The 25,132-nt window shown below is 40.8% G+C and overlaps 1 protein-coding gene across 2 annotated transcripts in view; it reads right to left on the bottom strand.

Annotated features, from left to right (window-relative positions):
* PPP4R2 (protein phosphatase 4 regulatory subunit 2) overlaps positions 1 to 12,371 on the bottom strand; it is a 54,177-nt gene extending 41,806 nt beyond the window's left edge. The window contains exons 1-2 of one of the 2 annotated variants that reach the window (XM_082697204.1): positions 12,051 to 12,371; positions 10,953 to 11,034 (exon numbers count right to left, since the gene is read on the bottom strand). In XM_082697204.1, coding sequence (XP_082553330.1) covers positions 10,953 to 11,034; positions 12,051 to 12,084 — 116 coding nt within the window. In that variant the 5' untranslated portion in view covers positions 12,085 to 12,371. Of the gene's footprint in view, positions 1 to 10,952; positions 11,035 to 11,440 lie in introns of both variants that reach the window. The other variant, XM_082697205.1, reaches the window with a different exon arrangement.
* Positions 12,372 to 25,132: the final 12,761 nt, after the last annotated feature.

The following is a 25,132-nucleotide window of genomic DNA, read 5'->3' on the forward strand; positions in this document are numbered from 1 at the left end:
AAGCGTCTGCCTTAGGCTCAGGTCATGATCCCAGGGTCCTGGTTGGAGTCCTGCACTGGGCTCCCTGCTCAGCAAGGAGCCTGCTTCTCCCTCTGCTTCTCTGTTTCTCACGAATAAATAAATAAAATCTTTAAAAAAAAAAAAAAAAAAGAAAGAAAGATTTGAGAAGACAACATGGGACAAGGAGTATAAAAGTACAGGCTACGAGAGGACCTAAAGGCAGAAGAATGCCTGAGTTTAAATTCCAATTCTTGCACTCACCAGATGCACTACCTTAAAACTTTTTAAGATATGTAAGTCTCGGGGCACCTGGGTGGCTCAGTGGGTTAAAGCCTCTGCCTTCAGCTCAGGTCATGATCTCAGGGTTCTGGGATTGAGCCCCACATCGGGCTCTCTGCTCAGCAGGGAGCCTGCTTCGCCCTCTCTCTCTGCCTGCCTCTCTGCCTACCTGTGATCTCTGTCTGTCAAATAAATAAATAAAATCTTTAAAAAAAGAAAAAAAATTTTAAAAAAAGATATGTAAGTCTCAGTATGTGTTTTTAAAAAGCAAAGGTACCTACTTCAGAAAGCAGTTGTAAAGATCAAATCAAGATACACATATGAAACGTCTGTGTCTGGCACAAAATGTTTACTAAAAGTTTGCCTTTTAGGAAGAAAAACCACTTTAACCCAAAACACAAGTCCTATGTGAAAACTCTAGTCCCTTAAAGATAAATCTCCATTTCAGGTTCACAAGCTTAAAATCAATCTAAGACTCCACAAAGGAGTTTATTGAGAAGCACCACACACAAAAAGAAGTAACATTTGGAGAATAAAATTTTAAAAGGGTCAAAAATATTCAAGATACCCAGAAACTGCAAGGAGCCTAGACAAATCACAGGGGGACAGGAAAAGAAAGTACCATGTACTGTATGTCTGAAGAAGTCTAAGTCAGATCTAGTTATAGCAAAGAAGGAAAATATAATAGCTAAAGCAAAGTTTTAGAAAGCAAAATGAGTAACTGGCTCAGTCTCAAGTATAAAAAAGTTTGATGAGATTTAGGGAAGTCTTGGGCCTGAACAGAGATCACTGTAACTGGTCAATGTTTTTGTTCTTAGGACTTCATTTCAGTAAGCTGCAAACCTTTTAAGTATCAAAATTGGTATTAAATTTATTTTTAGTACTGCTAATTTTTATTTTCATATCAATCTAAAAACAAAATAAGGAATTTAAGATTTTACTGAATACCTGCTATTTCAAAAAACTCCGTGAAGTTAAGTGTTTTCACATTTCCAGCGCGGACCTGAAGAAAAGGCAGCTTAGGTAACTAACCTATTCCATCATGGTCATTCACATAGATTATAAGGAAACTAAAATTTTCACCAAGATTGTTTTCTAAGCTAGGGTCAAGCAGATTATAAGCACAGAGTAAAGAGAGATACCCTGACAAATTCACCTCCAAGAGCAGCTTCACTGTACCACAGAGCCTGTCAATAAAGCTTTTCTTCGCCCCCCTCCCCAAAGACACACTGGTAAGTGGTAACAAAAAAGCCCTACTACATTGTCACATATATGGCACATTTTGAAAAAGAACTGGGGGCAGTAATTGCCATAATTTTACATCATTACTAATTTGACACGTAACTATTTTTCACTGTATAGTCAGTGGTGTAATCTCTCAATAATACTTAGTGTATCTGGTAGGAATGGACTTTGAGCTTGGGTTACAGAAGTACCTATTACACAAGGTAGATTCCACACAAGCAGTGCCAAACCCAGGCAGCCTGATAATATAAACAGGACTGCTGTGGGTTAAACCAGAGAAAGCAAAGAAAAGCAACTAAACACATCTAAAAGCCTAGCAGATATGAAGATCTAAAATATATTTCTCAGATTCACTGGGTATTTTTAAAGTAAAATGTTTTCACAAACATATGTATTAAATGAAGTAACAGCCAACATTCTCCTCTTCAACTGTCTCTACTGCTTTAGTCACTGAATACATTTAAGGGTTTTGTGTTTTGTTTTGTTTGCTATTGATACTGAAACTTGACTTCGGTACAGAAAGATACAGGCAGAAGGATGCAGGCAGACACACACACTTTTCACTCACAAACTCCGGTATCATTAAAGTAAAAGACCTTACAGTCCACAAAACAAAGGGAAAGCACAGTAAATTGTGGATCATAAAATCCTTAACTTCTTACTAGTAAGATGTTTTGAAGCACCATGGAGTTTCTGACAGACTTCCAGTAATATGAACTGATGCATTCATCAACTGGCAGGCACAAAGAGGACCTCTGGATTTAGATATACACAGGTGTGTATACAGGTGACACTAAGAATGGCATTCTGTGAACCTCTTTGTGGCTCTGATGAATTAAAGTGGTTAACCATGACTGGTCTTTCTCATCCAGGTATACACAACTGATTCTCCTTTTTTTTTTTTTTTTGAAATCTTTTTTGGTCTCCAAACCATTCACCTCTGCAATATACTCCCAACAGTGAACATCTTTCACCATCAGCAGACATTTTTAACATCAACCACAATCACTAAGCCCCATGCTTCACTCTTAATCACTATTGCTGCCAATACCACCCCCAAAGTAACTGCCACAACACAGACTCCTATATGGTTTTCAAGCTGGGAGGAAACTTGGAGATCATCGATTACAAGCCCTTCATTTAGTATCTTAGCCAACTGTGGCCCACAGTAATTTAAGTGATTTAAATAATGGGAAATAAAATAGTTAGTTATAGCAGCTTCCACTTAGGGGTGGGAATGAGAGTGGGTTGTCAATTTGTGCCAGTCACTGTATTAAGCACTTCAGATGTATAATGAGAAAATTAAAGCACAGAGAACTCAGCCTTGGTCACAGAGTAAGTGGTAGAGGTAGGAATTCAAACCCAGGTCTTGTGTTGACTCAAACCAGAGCTCTTTCCCTAAGATACAGTATTATCTCAGGCTTGTCTCTTAAACCAAATACACTGTTTATGCCCAACATATCTAATTTTTACTCCAAATTTTAGTATTTATAGGTACATCCTTCTATTTATTTAAGTCCTCACAAGAGCTGAGGCAACTATATGGTAAAAACCCCATTTTTCAAGTGAGCGAACAGGCTCACAAGTAACGTGCCCAAATTCACGGAGAGAAGTCGCCAACCTAATTTCAGAATTCAAGCCATGCTCCTTCCAAGAATATTACCACATGCTAACTCTCATGAAATTATGGGACTAACCAACTACTAGTAAAACAGGGACTGAACATGGAAAATATGAGCTCACCTGCACACCAAAGAGACTGAAAATTTTAAGTTAACTCTACACAGAAAACAAGGTTCCAAAGCATCAACAGATTTTCTGCAGTATGCATGACACATGAGGTTTATAGCACGATATGATGAAACAAATGATTAAAATTTTCATGTTTATACCTTAATCACTGCAGTTACTGGAACACATGAAACAAAATTTGGTGCACCCACTTAACTAATATTTAATGAAAATCTGTGCTTTGTCTGTGTACCACTGTGATGGTGGTACATGACAGGGGACACAAGGAAAATTCATAGTAAGTACATTATTTTAGTATTTATAGATTTAGAGTATAAGTACTGACTTAGAAAGATGTAACCAATGCAACAAACCAGTGGTTTCAGATCTTTCTCACAATGGGAAAAAAATTAACATAGTGACTACATTTCTGTGAAGGGATAAAATGAAGGCTTAACTTCTACAATATTTTTCTATTTTGAAAAAATCTGGAAAAAAGTAAGCCAAACTAGAAAATAGTATTAAATATTTACATAGATGTTACAAGGATGTGGCAAATATAATGAAGGCAGTATAGGAGGCTGACTTTTTTTTTTTTTTTTTAAGATTATTTATTTATTTATTTGACAGAGGGAGATCACAAGTAGGCAGAGAGGCAAGCAGAGAGAGAGAGGAGGAAGCAGGCTCCCCACTGAGCAGAGAGCCTGATGCGGGACTCGATCCCAGGACCCTGAGATCATGACCTGAGCCGAAGGCAGCGGCTTAACCCACTGAGCCACCCAGGCGCCCGGAGGCTGACTTTTTAAAAAAATATTTTGGGGGGATTTAGAGAAAGAGTGAGCACACATGAGCAGGAGGGGCAGAGAGGGAGAGAATCCCAAGCACAGCCCTAACTCAGATCATGACCTGAGCAGAAATCAAGAATCCACTGCTCAAATGAGTGCCAGTGGGCCACCCAGGTGCCCTGGGAGACTGACATTTTAGAAACAATGTTCAGTATATACTACTGTTCAGTAAATACTAAGCTGACAAACAAAATTCCCTAAAGAAATCCAGAGAAGAAAGATCTAACAGCCTCATCACTTAAGGAGATTTTTATTTACTTATAATAAGGAGGTCTCAGCTGTTGTTAACTACTTTTAGATAACCTTTTATTTTCTTACTATTATGTCAAAATTGCTCAACACAAAGAATTTCCAATTGCAGGGGGCGAGGTAGGGGGGTGGGGACAATCCAGACTCAATATAAGCACTGTCAACACAGTAACTACTTTTTATTGAGCATTTACTGTTTCACTAAGTGACATGATTAAGTTTTCCATGTATTAAGTACTTATACTATGAAATACTATTATTTCTACTTCATAGATGAGGAAAGTAACAAGTTTTCATAAGAAGTATAATAATGAGAGGGTGACAATGGTACTTTAGTTTTCTATCCCTCCAAAACCCCATATATCAGACATAACTAGACAGCAAAGCCAAAAACCAACAAACAATAACATTTACAATTAAACTACCTGAAAAAAAACAACACAACACAAAACTAGCTAAGAACGTAGTGAACCTCACAAACCCCAAAGAATAAAGGGTTAAGAAAAAGTGACAGTTACGTGACCCGTACCTTATCAGGTTCTGAACAAAAGAAAGTAGAGAGAGGTCATGGTGCACCTGAAAGGCCTAGGAAAAGGAGAACCACAAAACTGTCAACAAGCAATCACTAGAAATCATGATAGGGCAATTTGAGCATGGCAGCTGGAACTGAATGGGCTATGCCCACTCCACTAGTGATAAATAAAAGGGACCCACAGTGAAGGAACAGCAGTCTTGCTCCAATGTGATCCTGAAAGTGACCTACCAGAGATGACACCAAGATGCGGAGAAGAGGACAATAAAGATGAAGGAAACACAGGGTCCAAATAAGAGTAGGAGTGGAAAACAGAACCTGGAAATTTCAGAGAGCAAACTCCATGTTCTTAAATACTTATAAAAGCAATAAGAAAACTCTGTGAAGTCAGGAAAGCTATTCTGAACCAAATTTCCTCCTCAAAGGTCAAGAAAACTAATTTCATGTAAAAATGTACAACAGAAAAGTATCAAGCCCAAACCCAGTACAAAGTAATTGTAAGAAAAAAAGAGTAAGGAGAACAAACATCCCTACAGAAAATGAAAGGAACCTAGAAAGACTTGTCCAAAAACAGATCAAAACTGTATGATACAATTTCAAAATAAGCTAAAGACACAGAGAAAAATGATACAAGTCAGAATTAGAGAAACTCAGAAAATGAGTTTTATAATAGCTTTCAGCAAATGATTAGACATTTTTAAAATTACTTAAGGAAACAGACGTTTAAGCTAGTACATGAGAATGAAAGAATATAACAGATATCACAGTAAGAGTTCTTTAAAGGAAAAAACTTTTTTAAAAACCAAAACAGAATTTAAAATTTCACCTTAAAGATACTTATCAAGAGAATGAAAAGAAAAGCCACAAAAGTTGTACCAGTACTTATGAATCTTATGTCAGATAAAGGTCTTCTATCTGTAACATATACAGAACTCTCAAAAACCAGTAAAAAAACAACTCAATTTTTAAATAGGCAAAGACCTGAAGAACCAGTTTACCAAGAAGATACAAGAATAGCAGATAAACACATGAAAAGATACTGAATATGATTAGTCATTAGGGAAATACAAATTAAAACCACTCTGCAATATGTACCTTAACAAAATGACTACAAAAAAAAAAAAAAAAGAAGGGCCATATAAATGTTGAAAAGGACGTGGAAAACCTTAACTCAACTCCCACTAATACTGGTGGGAAAGCAAACTGGTGCAGTCACTCTAGAAAACAGTCTGGCAGTTTCTCAAGAAGTTAAACATTCACCTACCGTATGACTCAGCCAATTAACTCCTAGGTTTTTTTATCCAAGAAAAAAAAAATGCCTACATCCCTACAAAGATCTGTACACAAATATTTGTAACAGCTTTTCTGATAATAAAAAAACTGAAAATAATTTGTATGTCCATCAACTAGTGAATGTATAAAAAACCCATAAGATATCCATATAATGAATACCACTCAGAATCAAAAAGGAATGAACTACTGAAAACCAAATATGGACCTCGATTATGCTGAGTAAAAGAAGCCAAAGACTACAAACTGTATGATTCAATTTATATAAAATTCTAGAACAAGCAAACTAAAGTGACGAAAAGTGGATCTTTAGTTGCCTAAGAGGAGCACACCCAGGGAAGGAAGACTACAAAAGGGCAAGAAGAAACTTCTGGGAATAATGAATGGGTATGTTCAGAATCTTCAGTGTGGTCCAACTTTGAGGATAGATGTCAAAATTTAGCAAACTATGTATTCTCAATAAACGAAGCTTACCTCACCAAAGCTTGATTTTTGTCCTTTTTAAAAAAAAAAAACAGAAATAAGGAAAGGAATTCAGGACAAAATAAAGAATACTAAAGACACGCAAAGATGACTGACATAAGAATACAAGGAGTCCCTGAAAAGGAAAATCAAAGAAAATAATTTTTATTTCCTGAAATTAAAAATAAAGATATGAAAAATTTGAAAATACATACTGAAAGAGCATACCACATACCTGAGTATACTGACCCAAAATGCCCAACACTAAAACAAAGTCTCAAAAAATTACTGCGCTTAACAGAAAAAAATTCCTTGGGAGTCTAGGCAAAAGGAGTATATGGCTTTTAACGAGGTAAAGAAAATTGAATTATCATCTGATTTTTTTAAAAGGTTTTATTTATTTATTTGACAGACAGAGATCACAAGTAGGCAGAGAGGCAGGCAGAGAGAGAGGGGAGGAAGCAGGCTCCCTGCAGAGCAGAGAGCCCCATGCGGGGCTCGATCCCAGGACCCTGGGATCATGACCTGAGCTGAAGGCAGAGGCTTTAACCCACTGAGCCACCCAGGCGCCCCCATCAGATTATTTTTTTGACAGGTACTCTTGAGTTGGGGGAAACAATGGAATTAACATATTTAAGCTATTCAAGGACAGAAAATGAGAACCAAAAAATTTTATTTCCAAACTGACCCACAAGAATAAAGGACACTAACTGTTAACAATATATAAAAACTCGGGAAATGTCCCATGAACTCTGCCAAAAGACTCTAGGAGAAAATGAACTTCAGACAACCAAACTGACTAGAGATACAGACCTAAGGACTGGTGGTGAGCACTTGATACAGAGCTACTAAAAAAATAAGAATAAATGATGATTAGGAGAAACTTATGTAATAGCTGTATGTCTAGAGAATATAAATACAACTACTTTTCTTAAATTGGGGCTACAAATTGGGAGAGTATATGAACAATTTTGATGTTCTTACTAACTACACCAATGAAGTTGGTATTATTATTAGACTTTTCCTGTGTCCTTGAGAACCAGAATTGTTAGAGTGGAAGAAGTAAAACTCTGTAGTCCTGATTTTGAACGGGAAGCATCAGAATGAATCATGTAGTACTTTATTAGTTCTGTACACTGAAGAGGCTAGAAACAATGACCAACTCAGTAATAATAAGCCATCTCCAGTCTCCAGGTTGTAGTCTTTAAACACTACTTCCCACTAAAAGACACGGCTTCTTGAGAAATGTCTGATTTCAGGTCTGGGTAGGAATGAGCTTAGACCATATGCTAGGGGCGCGTGGGTGGCTCACTAGGTGAAGCCTCTGCCTTCGGCTCAGCTCATGGTCTCAGGGTCCTGAGACTGAGACCCACATCGGGCTCTCCGTTGGCAGGAAGCCTGCTTCCCGGCCTGCTTGTGATCTCTCTTTCTGTGTCAAAAAACAAAAAACAAAACAAAACAAAAACAAAAACAAAAAACCCCGACCATATTCTAATACCAAAGACTATGGACACTCAAAGACCACTAAGAGCCAAGTCAAAAGGACTCTGGGATCAAATGAAAGAGGCTCCCACAGGCCAAAGAGGGGACAATATGGCCATCAAAAAAAGTAACTGCAATTAAAACTTATCAAATGTTTAAATCCACAATTGAAACCCATCAAATATTCAAATTCATTATTGAAACCTACCACATATGTTTCTGTTTATTCAGCACATACTATATACTTGGCACTAAGCTATAAACTGTTACCTTTGGTAAAATGTCCTTTAAGGAAATGTTCCACTTTAGGACAAAGTAAGCTTTTCAACATTAAAAATAATTTTTTCAGGGGCGCCTGGATGGCTCAGACATTAAGTATCTGCCTTTTCTGCTCAGGTCATGATCCCAGGATCCTGGGACTGAGCCCCGATCAGGCTCCCTGCTCAACAGGAAGCCTGATTCTCCCTCTCCCACTCCCCCTGCTTGTGTTCCCTCTCTCACTGTGTCTCTGTCAAATAAATAAATAAAATCTTTTAAAAAAATAAACAAATAGTTTCTTGAAGTAGCCAAACCCAGCAAAATTTAGAGATTGTTTTAGATAAATAATCAGTCTTCATTACAGTTTAGTAAGCCATGACTTGGCATCTTTCCCAACTTCCTACGTTAGATGTTTACAGGTAATTTTTAAAAGACCCTAAAGGAAAATTGCTCCAGTATTTTTTAGATTTTCCTACAACTTCCTACTCAGTAAAAATGAATGCTATAATTTTTAAATCTCTCTAAAGCTAAAAATACCTAGTGTCAAATTGGGCTTTTTTAATGGAAAATAAATAGCCTAGGCTGTCACTGATGTTCGTCCATAAACAAAATCCACATACCTCCTCTGTTAATGATTTCTTGCTATAAGATATCAATGAAAATAAAAACTATGGAATTCTTATCTCAAGTCACCCATCCATCCTAAAACACTGAAGAGATCTGATCTCCTGTTCTTTACATTTTCTTGTTAAAATCTTGTAAGTTAGACAAAGCTTAGTTTAACCATAAAGTGGATGACAGAAAGTGCAAATTTCAGAATCAAAAGGCATGCACTTGTCGATTAAAAACAAAAAGATTAAAGCTAAACGTGTAAACACCAGCTGCTTTAATGATAAATTTAAAAATACTTACCAAATTCTATAAAGCATCTAACATCACCATTTTAATACAAAATAATACTAGTGAATGCAAATAAATGTGGGGTGGGAGTAAGTGGATAGCAGAATTGTGTAAGTCTCTATACAAACAAAATAATTGTACACAAAAATCAGGTTAAATTTCCCTAGCCACATGGTGATCCAGTCTGACAGGATATTAAGAAGTTTTCTTTCAGAAGTTTTCAACTATTTACAGCCAATGTAGTTTATCAAAAGAGAAGCCAGTTTGTACAGACCTGATAAGAAGAGGTTTTAAGTATTTACCTCCAAATAGTTTGACATAATCTTGTTTATCAAAACTCTGAAAGTAAAAGCTTCCCCTCTTGATATTGTAGAGGGATAAGTTTGAACCAACTGACAATTTGAAAGAAATAGAGGAAATCTAAGAATTTACAATTTAAGAATTTATGATTTAGGGATTAATTTATTTTTGAAAGATAGCAACTAGTCATTTTTAAGCTTATCTACATAAATATCAGTTATGCTGCATCAATTTTTAAAATCAAGATGTTCTAAGAGACTATAATTCAGAGAAAACTGTAATTTTTTTTCTCCTAAAGAGTTCCACTTTTTAAGTTGAATAAAGAAAAATGTAAGATTCAAAACATCACAGATACAGTCCTGTTAATTTTTAACAAAGCACTATGGAGACTCAGCTTATCTACTAAATAAGAGGGTATTTTTACCTTTCTAAATTTAGGCTCGTTATTAGAAGGCTACATATATTTCAACCACAAGTGCATCTTGTGAGAAATGAATATCTGCTAATAAAGCCCAAGAAAGTATACATCACTTGCTGAAGCTTACACTCACAGTAGGCCTCAAAAAGAATTTTAAAAATAGATAAGGCATAGGGGAGCCAAAAGAAAGCTCATTTAATAACACTGCACCCAAAGAAATCTATCTCCTTCCTACTTCCCACCCCCTACAAAAAGAGTACAAGCAAGTGACCAAATCTACACTCCTTTCTACAAATTAACTCAGTGATGGCAAAAACAACTCCTGCAACACAAACTACACACACAATGAACTGGAATGGTACTTAAGAAAACAGCCCTAACTTCATAGTATAAGTTTCAGATTCACAACATTTGGAAACAAGCCTAATAAAATGCTGAGCATATGTAACAAGTTAGCTATCCTAGAAAGTTTACAGGACAATCAAAACTGTAGCATCTGGAATTTGTCAGATACTCACCCTAAGTCCTCAGGAGAATAAATAGAAGTGACACTTCAAACACTCATATATATAAATATGACAACAAAAGGTTGGACAAAGGACAATATGAGAAAATACCACCAACAAAAAAAATTTGAGACAGAATCAAAGCCACAAAATTCCAGAAATAAGCCTGTTTGTTAGAGCCAAAAAGGGTCATAACAGGATAGGCATTCTTTTCCCTAGCACTGCCGACTAGTAAATTCTAAATCTACAAAAGCATAGATACGAAGGAAATTTTAACAAATTTTTAAAACTCATCAGAGTATGCATAAGGGAAATAAAGCATATGCACTTAGGAAATGCTTTAAGTAAGTGGAGCTTATTTTATTCAGTTCTTCTGAAATACACTCCCCGCCCCCTTCTAAACAATTCTGAATGATACCTACGACCCTAACAACAAATACATGTTTTCAACTCACATTGTCTCTCCAGTCTTGGCTACATGACAAAGAAACTGATCCAGGACAGGACAAACTTCTTTTTTTCCCCTCTTCTCAAAATCTAAATAAGAGAAGAAAGAAAAATTATCAGTATTTTCAAAGTCCATCAACCACTTAGAGTGCACTATAAAAACAAACTTTTCTCCCAGTTCTTTCTCAAATATAAAAAGCACTTTAAAAAAATATATTATTAGGTTCTCAGCCACATAGTCATTCACCCCTGACTCTCACAAGTTCTACTTCTAACATCGGTCTCTTCACGTCGTAACAAGAACCCTCCTAAAGGGGGCACTCAACTTCTCCACAAATCATCCTTAATTCAGTGTTTCTCAAAGTGTAGTCCGGGGGAACACCAACACCAGATTTATCTGAGACACCAATTAAAATACGAATCCCAGGCCCCAACCCCCATAAATTGTTTATCTAGATAAAGTTCATAAATCTGCGTCTTAAGAAACCGCAGCTACCTCACGGTGCCGTTTCCACATGATTTTCGATGTCAACGCATAATTGTGAAAACGCTGAAACCACACGCTATTCTAAGTTTGAGAACCACCCGTTCTCAAGCCTGTTGCGTGGAAGGCGACCACCTCAGAATTAGGGCGCGTGAAGGAATGACTTCAGCAGCTCTGTAAAAGACTTCCCGAGACACTTGAAAGTTGTTCTGCCGCCCTCTTCCCCCCACCACCACCACCCCAAACCTTCTACTTTTTCTCTCACCCAGACGCCTGGCGTGCGGGGGCCCGACGGAAAACGGAGCCTACCCGTAGGGGGGCTGCGGGCCCACGACCTCAACCCGGAGGGGTGGGCGAGAGGCTGGGGCCCCTACCAAAGCTTCCCCGGCTCCCCTCCCCCAGCCCAGACGTCGGCGGCCGACACAAAGCCCAGAGCCGGGCGGGAGGGAGCTGCCCACAGGGCTCCCCGCCCCTGGGGAGGTGGGAGGGGGATGGGAGCCGGGGAAGCACCCCCCCCTCCCCCGCTCCAGCCTGGCCCGGCTCCTCAGAGCCCCCTGCCCAGAGAAAGGAGAGGGGGCCGCGGAGGGTGAGGAGGAAGGGAGAGGGGGGCAGCTACCCCCACCTTTCAGCGCCTCCTGCAGCCTCTCGACGTCCATGGCTTCCCGGAGTCCCTCGCTGCCTCCGCCTCCCTCCGCGGGTCTCCCGGGGACCGGAACGCCTCCCCCCACCCCCCCGACGCCCTCCCCCTCCCTCGTACACACTCCGGCACGCAGGCGACCGGGGGGGGCACCGAAGGGAGCCGGGGGAAGCGAGCGAGAGAGCGAGACCGAGAGAGCGAGCACCTCCCCGAGCCGCTACCACCAGCCCTCCAACATGGCGCCCGGCACGTCACCGCGCGCACGCTCCCCGCCGCCGTCCTCGCGCCCGCCGCGCGCCCCGACTCGGAGCCCGAGCGCGCGTGCGCGGCGGAGGCGTGCCCCCTGGGCAGCGCCGGAGACCCGGCAAGGGCCCGCCGCCCCGCCTTCCCCCGGGTGGGGGACCCCGGCTTGCCTGCGCTGTACTCCAGGCGGATTGGTCGCGGCCCGGGACTGCAGGCCCTAGTTTTGAGTCTTTGGTATTTGCTAGCTGTGTGATGTTGAGCAATTTACTGAGCCTCTCTGAGCCTTTCTTTCCCGGTCCGTGCAATGAGGGCACTGGTATCGACCACCCTGTACAGCTGCTGGGAGAATTAAGTGTGTATACACAGCCATCAGTGTACGCATTAAAAAAAACACTCAGTGTTATGAATAATTCTACCAAGCATATCTCCCTGTCTGAACCTAACACTCATCACTGACCTACCTTGAAGAGAACTGATACATAAAAAGAGATTAAAAATTTAGCGATTGGAACCATCTGGATTCAAAGCCCAATTCGACTATTCCTATGTGACCCTGGACTAGTTATTTAAACTGACAGAGCCTCAGTTTCTTCACCTACAAAATGAGGGTTTGTAAAACACCCCTGAGACTCCAGTGAAATGGTGAACATGAAGCGTTCAGCAAGGTGCCTAGAACTTGTAAGCACTCGGTTAACGTGGCTGCTGTTTTCATTGTCGTCATGATTTGGATTGCGTTACATAAGCACCCGGGAAGTTAGGGCGGGACCTCAGAAGGCCTCTCCAACCCCGACATTTCACAAATGGGAAAGCTGCGGTGTAGAAAGCTAGTCTGGCAAAACGGCACCAGAACCCAGAACACCTTGCTCCCAGCCAGCGTGTTCCTTTTTATTATCTTCTCTTGTCTCTGCCCTTTCCAGGGAAAAGACACTGAGTTGTTCCACCTTGTCTCCTGAAAGCCTACCACAAAGCCATGAAAGGAAGGAAGAAGAGGGGAGGAGGGCAGGAGGAAAGAAGGCTATTTTTGACTTGTGTCAGAAGGTGGGAATTTGGACACAGCGCTCCCAAACTGCTGACCCTCTTAAAATAATGGCTCTGACCCTGCCCCTGGGTGGCAAATGTAGGCAAAAGCTCCCCAAAGCCAAAACACTTCTCATTTTGCCATCAGGGGACCAATCTCTAGTGTCTTTAGACCCTTTCATTGTTCAGAGCCTTACAGTTAAATAGCCTTACCGAGGGATGTATGAGGTTGACATCAAATATAAACACCCACCATGCCCAGCATTTAGTTATGGCGGTCCCTTCTAGTATAAAGGGGCCTATTCTCTAGATAGTAAAGCCTAGCCCCCTTTCTCTCTACCACCACGTCCTCTGTTTAGGCGAGTCTCTTTTTTGTCAGACTTGTGTGAGACTATATAGTTACTACTAGCCATGTGTGGTTATTTAAATTTTCATTAAATTTTTTAAAAATTTAAAATTCAGTTCTGGAGTTTTTCAATAAAATTCATTTCTCAGTCGCACTAGCCACATTCCAAGAGCTCAACAGACACAGGGGACTAATGGTTTCTGTACTGTCCAGCACAGATCAAGAAAATCCCATTATCAGTGTGCCTGGGTGGCTCAGTCAGTTAAGCCACTGACTCTTGATTTTGGCTCAGGGCATGATCTCAAGATGATGAGATCCAGCCCTGGATGGTAGGAGTTTGCTTGAGATTCTCTCCCTCTCCCTCTTCTTCTGCCTCTTCCCCTGTGCATGCTAGGGTGTGCTCTCTCTCACTCCCTCTCTTTTTTCTCTCTCTCTGAAATAAATAAATTTCTTAAAAAATGAAAGGAAATCTCATTATCAGAGCGCCTGGGTGGCTCAGTGGGTTAAAGCCTCTGCCTTCGGCTCAGGTCATGATCTCAGGGTCCTGGGATAGAGCCCCGCATCAGGCTCCCTGCTCAGCAGGGAGCCTCCTTCCCCCCTCTCTCTCTGCCTGCCTCTCTGCCTACTTGTGATCTCTGTCTGTCAAATAAATAAATAAAATATTTAAAAAAAAAGAAAAGAAAAGAAAATCCCATTATCCAAAAAAGTTCCCTTGGTTAGAGAACATACCATGCTAATTTCTTCCATCTTGCCTTGTCCCTTTCCATCAGCTACTCCCTCACTTGGAGATGGCCTGACTTCAAAATGCTGGAGAAAGTCTATGATAGGAGGCAAAGTACACAAAATGGTGACAGGCTAAGGGAATCAGGGAAAGTATCCTGGGAGGAACTAGTGTTTAAGCTGAGACCTCAGTTATGAGAGGTAGGTAGCTAAGTGAAGTGGAGAGGAGAAGCTTGAAAAAAGAAAATCCATTGGTGCACAGGCTTCGAAACGAGAAAGAACTAGATGGTTTCTGAAGAGTTATAGGAAATTCAGTCTGCCTTAAATTGAGAGTGAAAGGGCAGAAGAGGCAGGACAAGTGAGGCTGAAGTATTACTGCCTTTGGTTCATTTCTTCCTTCTTCTTTGAAATTCTCTTCTTGCCAATGTGCACAGTCTCTGTGCTTGCTGGAGTCTCCTACTGACACTAATTCCATTGGAGGAAAACAGAATGCAAATGAGACACCCAGCTTCCACCATTCCCCCAGTAATTCTTGCCTCCTGAGTGTCATGTCCTCCCGCAGTCTCCTTCCACAATGAATCAGAGTTGGTCGGGGTGACCAATAAAAGTCAAAAGGGATGGCATTTGACTTCTGAAGCTTGACCATAGAAAGTGCTGTGGCTTCTGCCTCACTGGAGTGGAAACCAGCTTCCCTGTTATTACAACACAAGAATAGCCCTATGAAGAGGCGAAAAGTAGAGCTGAGGCCTTGGATGTGGGTCCATCAGCCCCAGGAAATCCTTCGAATGACAGCACCCCTACCTGGCATCTGGACCACAGCCTTATGAGGGATCCCAAGCCAGAGCCACAGATCTAAGCTGCCTCTCAATTCCTGATCCACAAAAACTATGAAGATGAAAAATTCAGCTTCTAAATTCCAATGTAACTGTTACACAGCAATAGATAACTAATGTAAAGAATGAGAATATTAATAGTAATAGCTAACATTTATTCAGTATTTTCTATGTGTCTAGTATTCTTTTAGGCACTTTACAAAAATGTCTGATTTTAGCCTTGCAAATATCCTGTGAGATTAGTGATATTATCCCCACTTATAGGAGAGAAAACAGGTATAAGAGGTGAACCAACTTGCCCAAGTTCACACAACTAACTACACAGACAGGTGACTGACCAATAAATCTAGAGCCACTGCAGAGCCTTTGACATCTTTCTTGTCCTCAAGAAGTTTGCAAACTACCCAGAGAGATAAGGTGTGGGCACAGACTGAAGCAAAGTGGAAGGCAAATATGCAAATCAGGTGGTCAAAGGCCTGCGAAAATTCCTCCAGGCAGGGAGGGATAGAAGTTGCCTTTTAGAAGGATCTCACTTAATTAAATGTTGTAAAAGATTAGAACCAATAGGGAAGAAGCTTCCAGGCAGAGGGAGTGGTATTAACCAAACAGTCCTTGAGGGCCTCCTAGGTACTGGGGAAATGATGGACCTTAAACAAACATGAACCTGCAAGAAGACTGGCCCATTGCTCTGGGTATGAAGGAGAGAAAAAGCTGAGCTTGAAAAGAGAGATACACAGTAGGAAGTGGAAGAGGAGACAGAGAAATAGGAGAAAACACCTGTACCTAAATCAGAGAATATGTGCAGGGATGTTCTCATAAGACCAGAGAGAATTACTGGAGTTTGTCCATCCCTCTGAGATGAGTCTGTGGGAAGGGACAAGAATGGGGAAAATCTAGAAAACCTAGAAAAATCTAGAAAACCACACCGCCTCTGCAAGGACTGGAGAAAAGGGAAGAGGCAAGGTTAAAATACCACAATAAAAAGCCATGGAGGCTCTTTGATTTTAGCCTTTTATTCATGCCTTTTAGTCCTTATTTGTATGTCACGGTGGATACCAAAATGAAGCTAGGATAGGAAGGTGGACAAATGAAGATGAATGCAATTTCCTAAATAGGCAAGAGGGTAGCTTTACACATCATCAGGGTTAACTGTTTTCCAGATACTTTCAAGAGCTAACAGTTTTTTATCGGAAATAAGGGGAAGAAAGGGTCTGTTCTGAAAGACCCTTGGTTGTTTTCTCTGGCATCATAATGGGTGTGATTGCTGACACACGTTGGGCAGAAGAGTACCCAGAGGAGAGGAGTGAGGGCAGCCTAGGCTGATGACTTAACTAAGGTGGACAGTGGGGACATATGTGAGTTTGCTTCAAATTGTGTGAAAGAAAAGAGGAATTTATTAGGAGAAAAGGGTATTCTATGGGATCCAGGACTCTCACCAAACCCATTAGCCATTCTCTTCCTCAGCTCTGCATATCTTTCTCTCTCCCTCTCTCTCTGAATCAGTGTTTACTGCTCACAAAAAGATGTCCTCATTGCCAAAGACTTGCTAAGATAAATGACCAGTATCTTTCAGTCACAAGCCGACTTGGGCCAACTGCCCACTCAGCTGTGGTCTCCCAATGTAAATCTGAATGCTTTGGCCATGAATGTGGGGCAGCAGGGCCAAGCAATGGAGAATTCTCAGAGAAGTAGGAGGTGTGGTGATCAGATGCCCCAGATATGACTAAAACAAGGGACCCAATTGTCCCTAACCAAACTCACATAGGAGGCAGAATGGTACCCTGTGGAGCCCAAGCCAATGAGTTATCTGAAGGTTCATCCTGACTGTGGGTGTTGTTTAGAAACACAATCCCATCATCCTATTTGGGAGTACAGTCTTCTAAGTGTGGGCAAGAAACGGCACGTCCCTGTCTCCCTCAGGCAGGGCTAGGTAGGTACTAATCTGTTTTTGTTGTCAAAGTCCACTTTTTAGCCTAGTCTCGCCCTCTTTCCTTTTTCTTTTCTTTTTTTTCCCCCCCTTCTCTCATATATTTTGAGTATATATATTGTGACGATTAATTTTGCATGCCAACTTGTCTGAGCCACAGAATCCCCAGATATTCAGTAAAACATTATTCTGGGTGTTTTGGGATGAGAGTAACATTTAAACCAGTAGACTAAGTAAAGGAGACTGCCCTCCCTAATGAAAGCCTGAATAGAACAAAAAAGCTAACACCTCCCTCCCACCCACACCCACCCAACCCAATGGCTTTCTAACTGGATCATTGGCTTTTTCCTGCCTTTGGATTCAAAATGAACCACTGAATCTTCCTGGATCCTAGGTCTCTTGGCCTTTGGACTAGAACTACACCATTGGGCCATCAGGCTCAGACTGGAATTAAACTATTGGCTCTCCCAGGTCTCCAGCTTACAGACTGACCCTGCAGATCTTGGGGCTTTCCAGTCTCCATAATCACCAACTACTGTATACCAACTCCTTATAATAAATGAACACACTAACACGCACATACACACACCCTATTGGTTCTGTTTCTCCACAGAACCCTGACTAATGCATATGCACATATAATAATCAATAATTGAATATGTTAAAATTGAATGCTGTACTCCTTAAAAGAAAAGGGTCTAACATCAAACAGATCTGGATTGAATTTCTGGCTTATCACTTCCTAGCTGAGTGAACTCAGGTAAATGATTAATATCAAAATGCCCCAACTTTCTGATCTGCAAATTGGAGATGTGGTAGTATCTCACTCATAGCCTTGCTGTGAGAATTAAACAAGTGATCTGATTCAGTCAGCATGAGCCATTGTTGTTACTTTGGTTAAGAATTACAAAAATAGTATTTCTGATTTTGTTGCCTTTTTTAAAAAAATTTTTCAAACTCACCAATAAGTTGCAAATATTACACAAAGAACATTTTTTTTTAAAACCACATGAAGATAAGTTGTCAAATACACTCCTCCAAGCTTTGAAATTACATTCCTCTTAGTATGCAGGTCCTACAAAGGTATTCTGCTTGCCTAACCACAATCAAGATCAAGGAGTTAGCGTTCATAGATTATCTCCATTCAATCCCCAGACCCGATACAAGTTGTACCAGTTAACTCACTGTGTCCTTTCTAGGAGAAGGATCCAGTCCTGGAGCACATGTTACAATCAGTTGGTAGGTCTCTTTAGTCTCCTTCAGCCTGAGGGAGCTCCTCAGTTTTTCCTTGACTTCCATTGACCTTGACCCTGTATGATTACAATTGTGGACTGTCCCTCATTTGGGGTTTGTGTGATTATTTCCTCATGATTAGGTTCAGGCGACGCATCTCTGGCAGGAATGTCACAGAAGGGATGGTGTGTTCTTCTTGATCCATCCTACCGGGTGGCCCACAATTTGTCTCATTACAGTGATTAAGCTAGAACCTGCAAGATTTCTCCCCTGTGAGGTTGCTCTTTTCCCCTGGGTAACTGTGTTAGTTTACCGTGGCTGCTGTAAGAAGTTACCACAAACTGGGGAGCTTACAATAGCAGAAACGTATTTCCTCACTTGGCTGGGGGCCAGGAATCTGAGATCATGGTGTCAGTGGGATTTCACCCCCTCTCTGGAGGCTCCAGGGGAGAATCCATTCTTTACCTCTTCCTGCCTCTGCTGACTGGTGGCACTCCCTGTCACGTGACTGCCTGCTGTCAGTCCAAACTCTGCCTCTGTGCTCACTTGCCTCTTCATCTGTCCTCAAATCTTGACCTTACTCTTAAAAAAGACACTAGTCACTGGATTTAGGGCCTACCTAGATAATCCAGGATGATCTCCTCAATTCCAGTTTCTTAAGTTACATCAGCAAAGACCCTTTTCCCAATAAGGAATAACCACAGGTTCTGGGGATTAGGACATAGACATATTATTTGAGGGGTTACCATTCAGCCCACTATAGTAACTTAAAGTGCTTTGTGGTGAGACTTTGAAACTTTGTATATATCCCATATCTCATCAAACTTTCACTCTTCAGTTTTCATGTCCATTGATGTTTCTTGGTTGCATTAAGTATTACTATGATGGTTGCCAAATGGTGGTTTTCTAATTCCATCATTCCTTCTACATATATAACTTGGCAATATAACATAAGGAAAGCATCACCTCACATTAATTCATTTTTAAATTTATATTAGTTTGGACTCATGGATTCCTATTCAGTAGGTCATAGTTCATTACTATCACTATTTATTTTCATGCCTAAATTGTTCTAGACTTGGCCATTAGGACCTTCATTCAGCTGGCTTCTGCATCCTTTTGACATGGCCCCATCATTCTTGGGGCATGTTTTCTTTTTCTGGTACAAAATGTTATACCAGGCTCAATTTGCATCTTCCCTTCTTCAGCCCTGGAATTAATCATTTCTTCAAACCCTGATTTCTTTTAGTGGAGAATGCTATCTATGTAGGAGTCTGGATAAGATGGCTAGGGTGATCGTTGCCATTAATATGTTATTGCTCCCAGAACCTATTGGCAGATAAATCTAGAGAATATACACATGTATTCACACACAGCTACAAATACATTTATTTCTATATCTATCTATATAAACATATATTTGGAACCAAGAGTTCACAGCTTCCAGTTCCAATCCAACACTGGGGGATTCATTCTAGTTTTTTTTTCCTTTTCCATATGTACAAGGCTCCAACAGTAAAAAAAAAAAACCTGCTGCCATTATCCTCAATATATTTATTTATTGGATCTATCTTCCTTAGGCAACCAGCTTGTTACCATTGCCAATCCCTTTAACACTGGGACTTCCTACCTCCATTGGGCTCTGACACCCTGCACCAACCAGGATATCTTCCCCCACTCCCTTGCGGATTCCTGCTTTCTTTGGCCCCACTTAACTGGCATAAGAGTGAATTATTCAGGAAGGAGGAGTAAAAACTTGTAGTATTTATAATAAAAATAACAGTGACTTTTAATTCCTCAAATAGTTGATACGTAAAGTTTCATAAAGCATTTCAAAGAATACAGGACCAGTAAAAGTCTCTCCCCTACCCAGTAACCCACCACAGCTGTAGGAAGTGTAGTGAGTTTGCTGTAAGTCTTTCCAGATGTTTATTAGGTGTTTACGTGTCTCACCTGTATTATTACAACAGCCTCCAACAGCTCTCCTGCCTTCTATCCTTGATTTCAACACAGCAGCCAGGATCCTTTTAACAAGAAGAGCAGATCCTATCACATCTCTGCTCAAAGTAACCCCGCTGTTACTCCTCATTTGACTCAGTGTAAAAGCCACAGTCCCTACTGTGGGTCATTCTGCCACTCCACAGCCCTCCAACTCCATCTCCTACCACTGCTTTTAAGCCCTTCTTCTTCTTCTTCTTTTAAATTTATTTATTTGACAGAGAGAGACACAGCAAGAGAGGGAACACAAGCAAGGGGAGTGGGAGAGGGAGAAGCAGGCTTCTCTCAGAGCAGGGAGCCTGATGCGGGGCACAGTCTCAGGACCCTGAGATCATGACCTGAGCCGAATGCAGATACTTAAGGACTAAGCCACCCAGGCACCCCTCAAGCTTTTCTTCAAGCTGTTCCACCCTTACTGGCCTCCAGGATGTACCATCAACCTGTGGCTACACTCCCCACTTAGGACCGTACCCTTGCTTTTCTTGGATTTGGCTATTTTCTGGCTTGTCACAAGGTATGTCACATTTGCAATTGCCTGATCACATGTGGATTTTATAGCGTTACCACTGGCTGGAGTAGGTTGGGTGGGGCATGGTTCAGTCTCTACCAGGAAAATCACAGGTTTAGAACCTAAAACTGACCCAGGGAAATTCTCAGACCTGAATATTTTCTGAGCATATACCTTACACCAGAAACCCATCTGTGGAGATAGCCTTGAACAAGGCAGATGGGATCCTTGTCCTCAGGAATCTTATAGTCTAGTAGGAAAGACAGATGTAAAGGAAGCAGACAATTACATAAGAGCCCAGGTATTGTAGATTGAGAGAAGCACAACGAAGGAAATCAACAGGATAAAAATGGTGTGAGGACTATGTGGGCAAGCCAATGCGGATGGGCGATCAGAGAAGGTGTCTCTGGAGAGGTGACATTTGGATTGCGACCTGAGCCATGTTGGGGAAGAACTGAGGAAATGAGACACAAACACTTTGAGAAAGCAAAGGACACGGTGTGTTCTAGGTACCTGAAAGAGGGCCGGGGCATCATGGGTGAGTGGAGAACGAAGCGGGGGCAGTGATGGGGACGCCAGGCACTGTAGGTCCTCCTGAGACATCCTACTCAGTTTGGTTCTCATCTTCAGGGTGATAGACAATGGAATGCTTCAAGCAAGGCAATGGCATGATTCAGTTTATCTGTGTCAAAATCACCATGTTTTCTTGTCCAGTCAGAGGTGTCCTAGTTCCTGTCATTTCCTCTAGCATCCTAAAATCTATGAGTGAAGATATGCCACTGAGAGCTGTCGTTCTCAAAACTTAGAGTAAGATAGAATTACTAGGAGAGCTTGATAAAAATAGGTGTTCTGGGTCTTTACCCCAGAGATTCTGATTTAGCAGGCCTGGGGTGGGAGCCAGGAATCCCCATCTTAGCAAACTCCCAAGTGGTTCTCAAATTGCTGTCTGCAGAGCTACCTGGAGGGCTTATTAAAACACAGATGTCTGGGCCTCCCTCCCAAAATTTCTGATGAAGATCTGGAATGGAGCCCAAGATTGATATTTCTAACAACTTCGCAGGTAATACCGATGCTTCTTGTTTAGGAACGACACTGTCAGAACTGCTGTTCCAGTGGATTCTAATAAAAGTGATCTCTGGGACCACACTTTGAGAAACACAGGCCCAGGGACTAATGCTAATCTTAACCATATGTTGTAAGGGTCCTTTATAGTACCTCTGAAGCCAATCTTTTAGCTCTTATCTCATTCCACCCACTCTCTACCCTGGGACACCTCCTGGCTCTTTCCTTTGAACCATTCCTGGAATTTGCTGTGACGGTGCACTAGGCCTTGCTATGTGCCATTCTCTTTGCAGTGCTCTTCCCCTAATCATTCCCTTAAGACTCTGCTCAGGGATGCCTAGGTGGCTTGGTTGATTAAGCATCCAACTCTTGGTTTTGGCTGAGATCATGATCTTGTGGTCATGGGATCGAGCCCTTGTGTCAGACTCTGAGCTCAGTAGGGAGTCTGCTTCAGATTCTTTCTCCCTCTCTCTCCTGCTCTCTCTCTCTCCCTCTCAAATAAATAAAATCTTAAAAAAAAAAAAAAAGACTCTACTCGAATGTTATTCCTTCCATGCTCAGTATCCCCCCAACTCTGCGCTAGGTGTTAACTGCTTCTTTCATTGGCTTGCCTAACACTTTGTATATATCTCTAACATAGAGGTTTGAAAACATTTTTGACAAAGATCTGAAGTAAAAAATTCATTTTATTTTATTTTTAAAGATTTTACTTATTTATTTGAGAGAGAGAGATCATGATAGAGGGGAAGAGGAGCAGAGGGAAAGGGAGAAGCAGGATCCCTGCTGAGGAGGGAGCCTCACTTGGGTGTTGATCCCAGGATTGAAGGCAGATGCTTAACTCACTGAGCTACCCAGGCACCCCCAAAAATTCATTTTATATTGCAACACAATAAACATATACTGATATAAGAAATTAAAATAAGGGATGCCTTGGTGGCTCAGTGGGTTAGGCCTCTGCCTTCGACTCAGGTCATGATCTCAGGGTCCTGGGATTGAGTCTCACATCGGGCTCTCTGCTCAGCAGGGAGCCTGCTTCCTCCTCTCTCTCTCTTTGCTTGCCTCTGCTTACTTGTGATCGCTCTCTGTCAAATAAATAAATAAAATCTTTTAAAAAAAGAAATTAAAATAAGATTTTGTAAAACTATTTATCTTAATATGAACTCTGATATTCTTTTTTTTTTTTTAAGATTTATTTATTTGTTAGAGAGAGAGAGAGAGAGCGCACACAAGTAGGCAGAGTGACAGGCAGAGGCAGAGAGAGAGAAGCAGGGTCCCCGCTGAGAAAGGAGCCCGATGTGGGACTCGATCCCAAGACCCCGGGATCATGACCTGAGCCAAAGGCAGCCGTTTAACGGACTAAGCCACTCAGGCGTCCCTATGCACTCTGATATTCTATTTCATTTTTTAAAAAAAAATGCTAGCTAGCTGTGACTTTTTTTTTTAAGATTTTAATTATTTATTTAAGAGAGAGAGAGAATGCAAGCAGGGAGAGTGGGGGAAGGAGAAACAGATTCCCTGCTGACCAGGGAGCCTGATGATGCCTAACTCAACCCCAGGACCCCGGGATCATGACCAGAGCCAAAGACAGCTGCCTAACCAACTGAGCCACAGAGGCTCCCCTAGTTGTGACTTTCTAAATCTACTATGATATAAACACACAGCTCCAGTAAACTTTTCTCCTATCACATTGTAATTTTATATTTATCTCCTCAATTAAATTGTAATCTGTTTGGGGGCACTGGGTGGGTTTATCGGTTGGACATCCGACCCTTGGTCTTAGCTCAGGTTTTGAGCTCAGTTCTCAATCAAAGGGTCATGAGTTCAAGCCCTGTGTTGGGCTCACCACTAGGTATGGAGCCAACTTAAAATAAAATTTAAATTTAGGGTTGTGTTTTATTTATCATGTGTCTCCACATTTATCATGTGTCTCCAAAAGCAACTAGTGACTTTAGCACTTAATAGATCTCAATAAATATTAATTGAATGAATGAATACAAAGACCTATTGTCTTTGATTGTCCTTCTCCAATATTGATCCAATCATTAATATCTAGATAAATACAAGTCAGCAGGATCAACTGTTGAATCAAAAGAATACCATATGGGAATTAATTAACGTCAACACAATATCTTGCCATATACATTAAAAATTAGCTAAAAATGGATCATATATCCTCACCTGGCTGAGAGAGAAATCATGTCTCTCATGTTTCTTTTCTTTTCTTTTTTTTTTCTTTTTAAGATTTTATTTATTTATTTATTTGGCAGAGAGAGAGCACAAGAGAGCACAAGCAGGGGGAGCAGCAGAGGGAAAGGGAGAAGCAGGCTTTCTGCTGAGTGGGGAGCCCAAAGCACAGCTGGATTCCAGGACCCCAGCATCATGACCTGAATCAAAGGCAAACACTTAACTGACTGAGCTACCCAGGTGCCCCCTTTTAAAATAAGGACATTAATCTACCCTCAAGCTTAATTACTTTCAAAGTACACACCTTCTAATACCATGACGGTTAGGATTGCAACATATAAATTTTGGAGGGACACAAACATTCAGTCCCTACATTATAAAACCTAAAACTATAAAATGTTTGGATGAAGACACATGAGAAAATCTTTGCAACTTGGGATAGGCAGTCACTTCTTAAAACACAAAGCATAAAACAGAAAAAGGAAAAGTTGACAAATTGGACTTTACCAATATAAAAATTTTTGTTCTTGGCAAATGCATTAATGGAGTACCATTAAGACAACAAAAAAGCAAACCATAGACTAAGAAACAATATTTGCAATACATATATCAAAGGACTTATACCCAGACTATGTAAAGACTTCCCAAATTCAGTAGTAAGGCATTAACAACCCATTCTTAAAAAAAAAAAAAAAAAATGGGCAAGAGGTTTGAACATTTTACTCACAGAGACATATGAATGCCAACTGAATACATGGGATGACTCATTAATTACTAGGAAAATGCAATTTAAAATCACAGTAAGATGCCACTTCATAATCACTAGATTGGCTAAAATTAAAAGGATTGTCCACACAATCTAGGCAAGGATGTGGAGCAACTAGAACTGCTCGTGGGAATATAAATGGTACAATCAATTTGGGAAACAGTTTAGCGATTCCTTAAAAAGTTAAACATATACAGGCTGTACTACTCACCTATATCATTCCTAATTTT

The sequence above is a fragment of the Mustela nivalis genome, assembly GCF_964662115.1.
Source record: "Mustela nivalis genome assembly, chromosome: 1".
NCBI lineage: Eukaryota > Metazoa > Chordata > Mammalia > Carnivora > Mustelidae > Mustela > Mustela nivalis.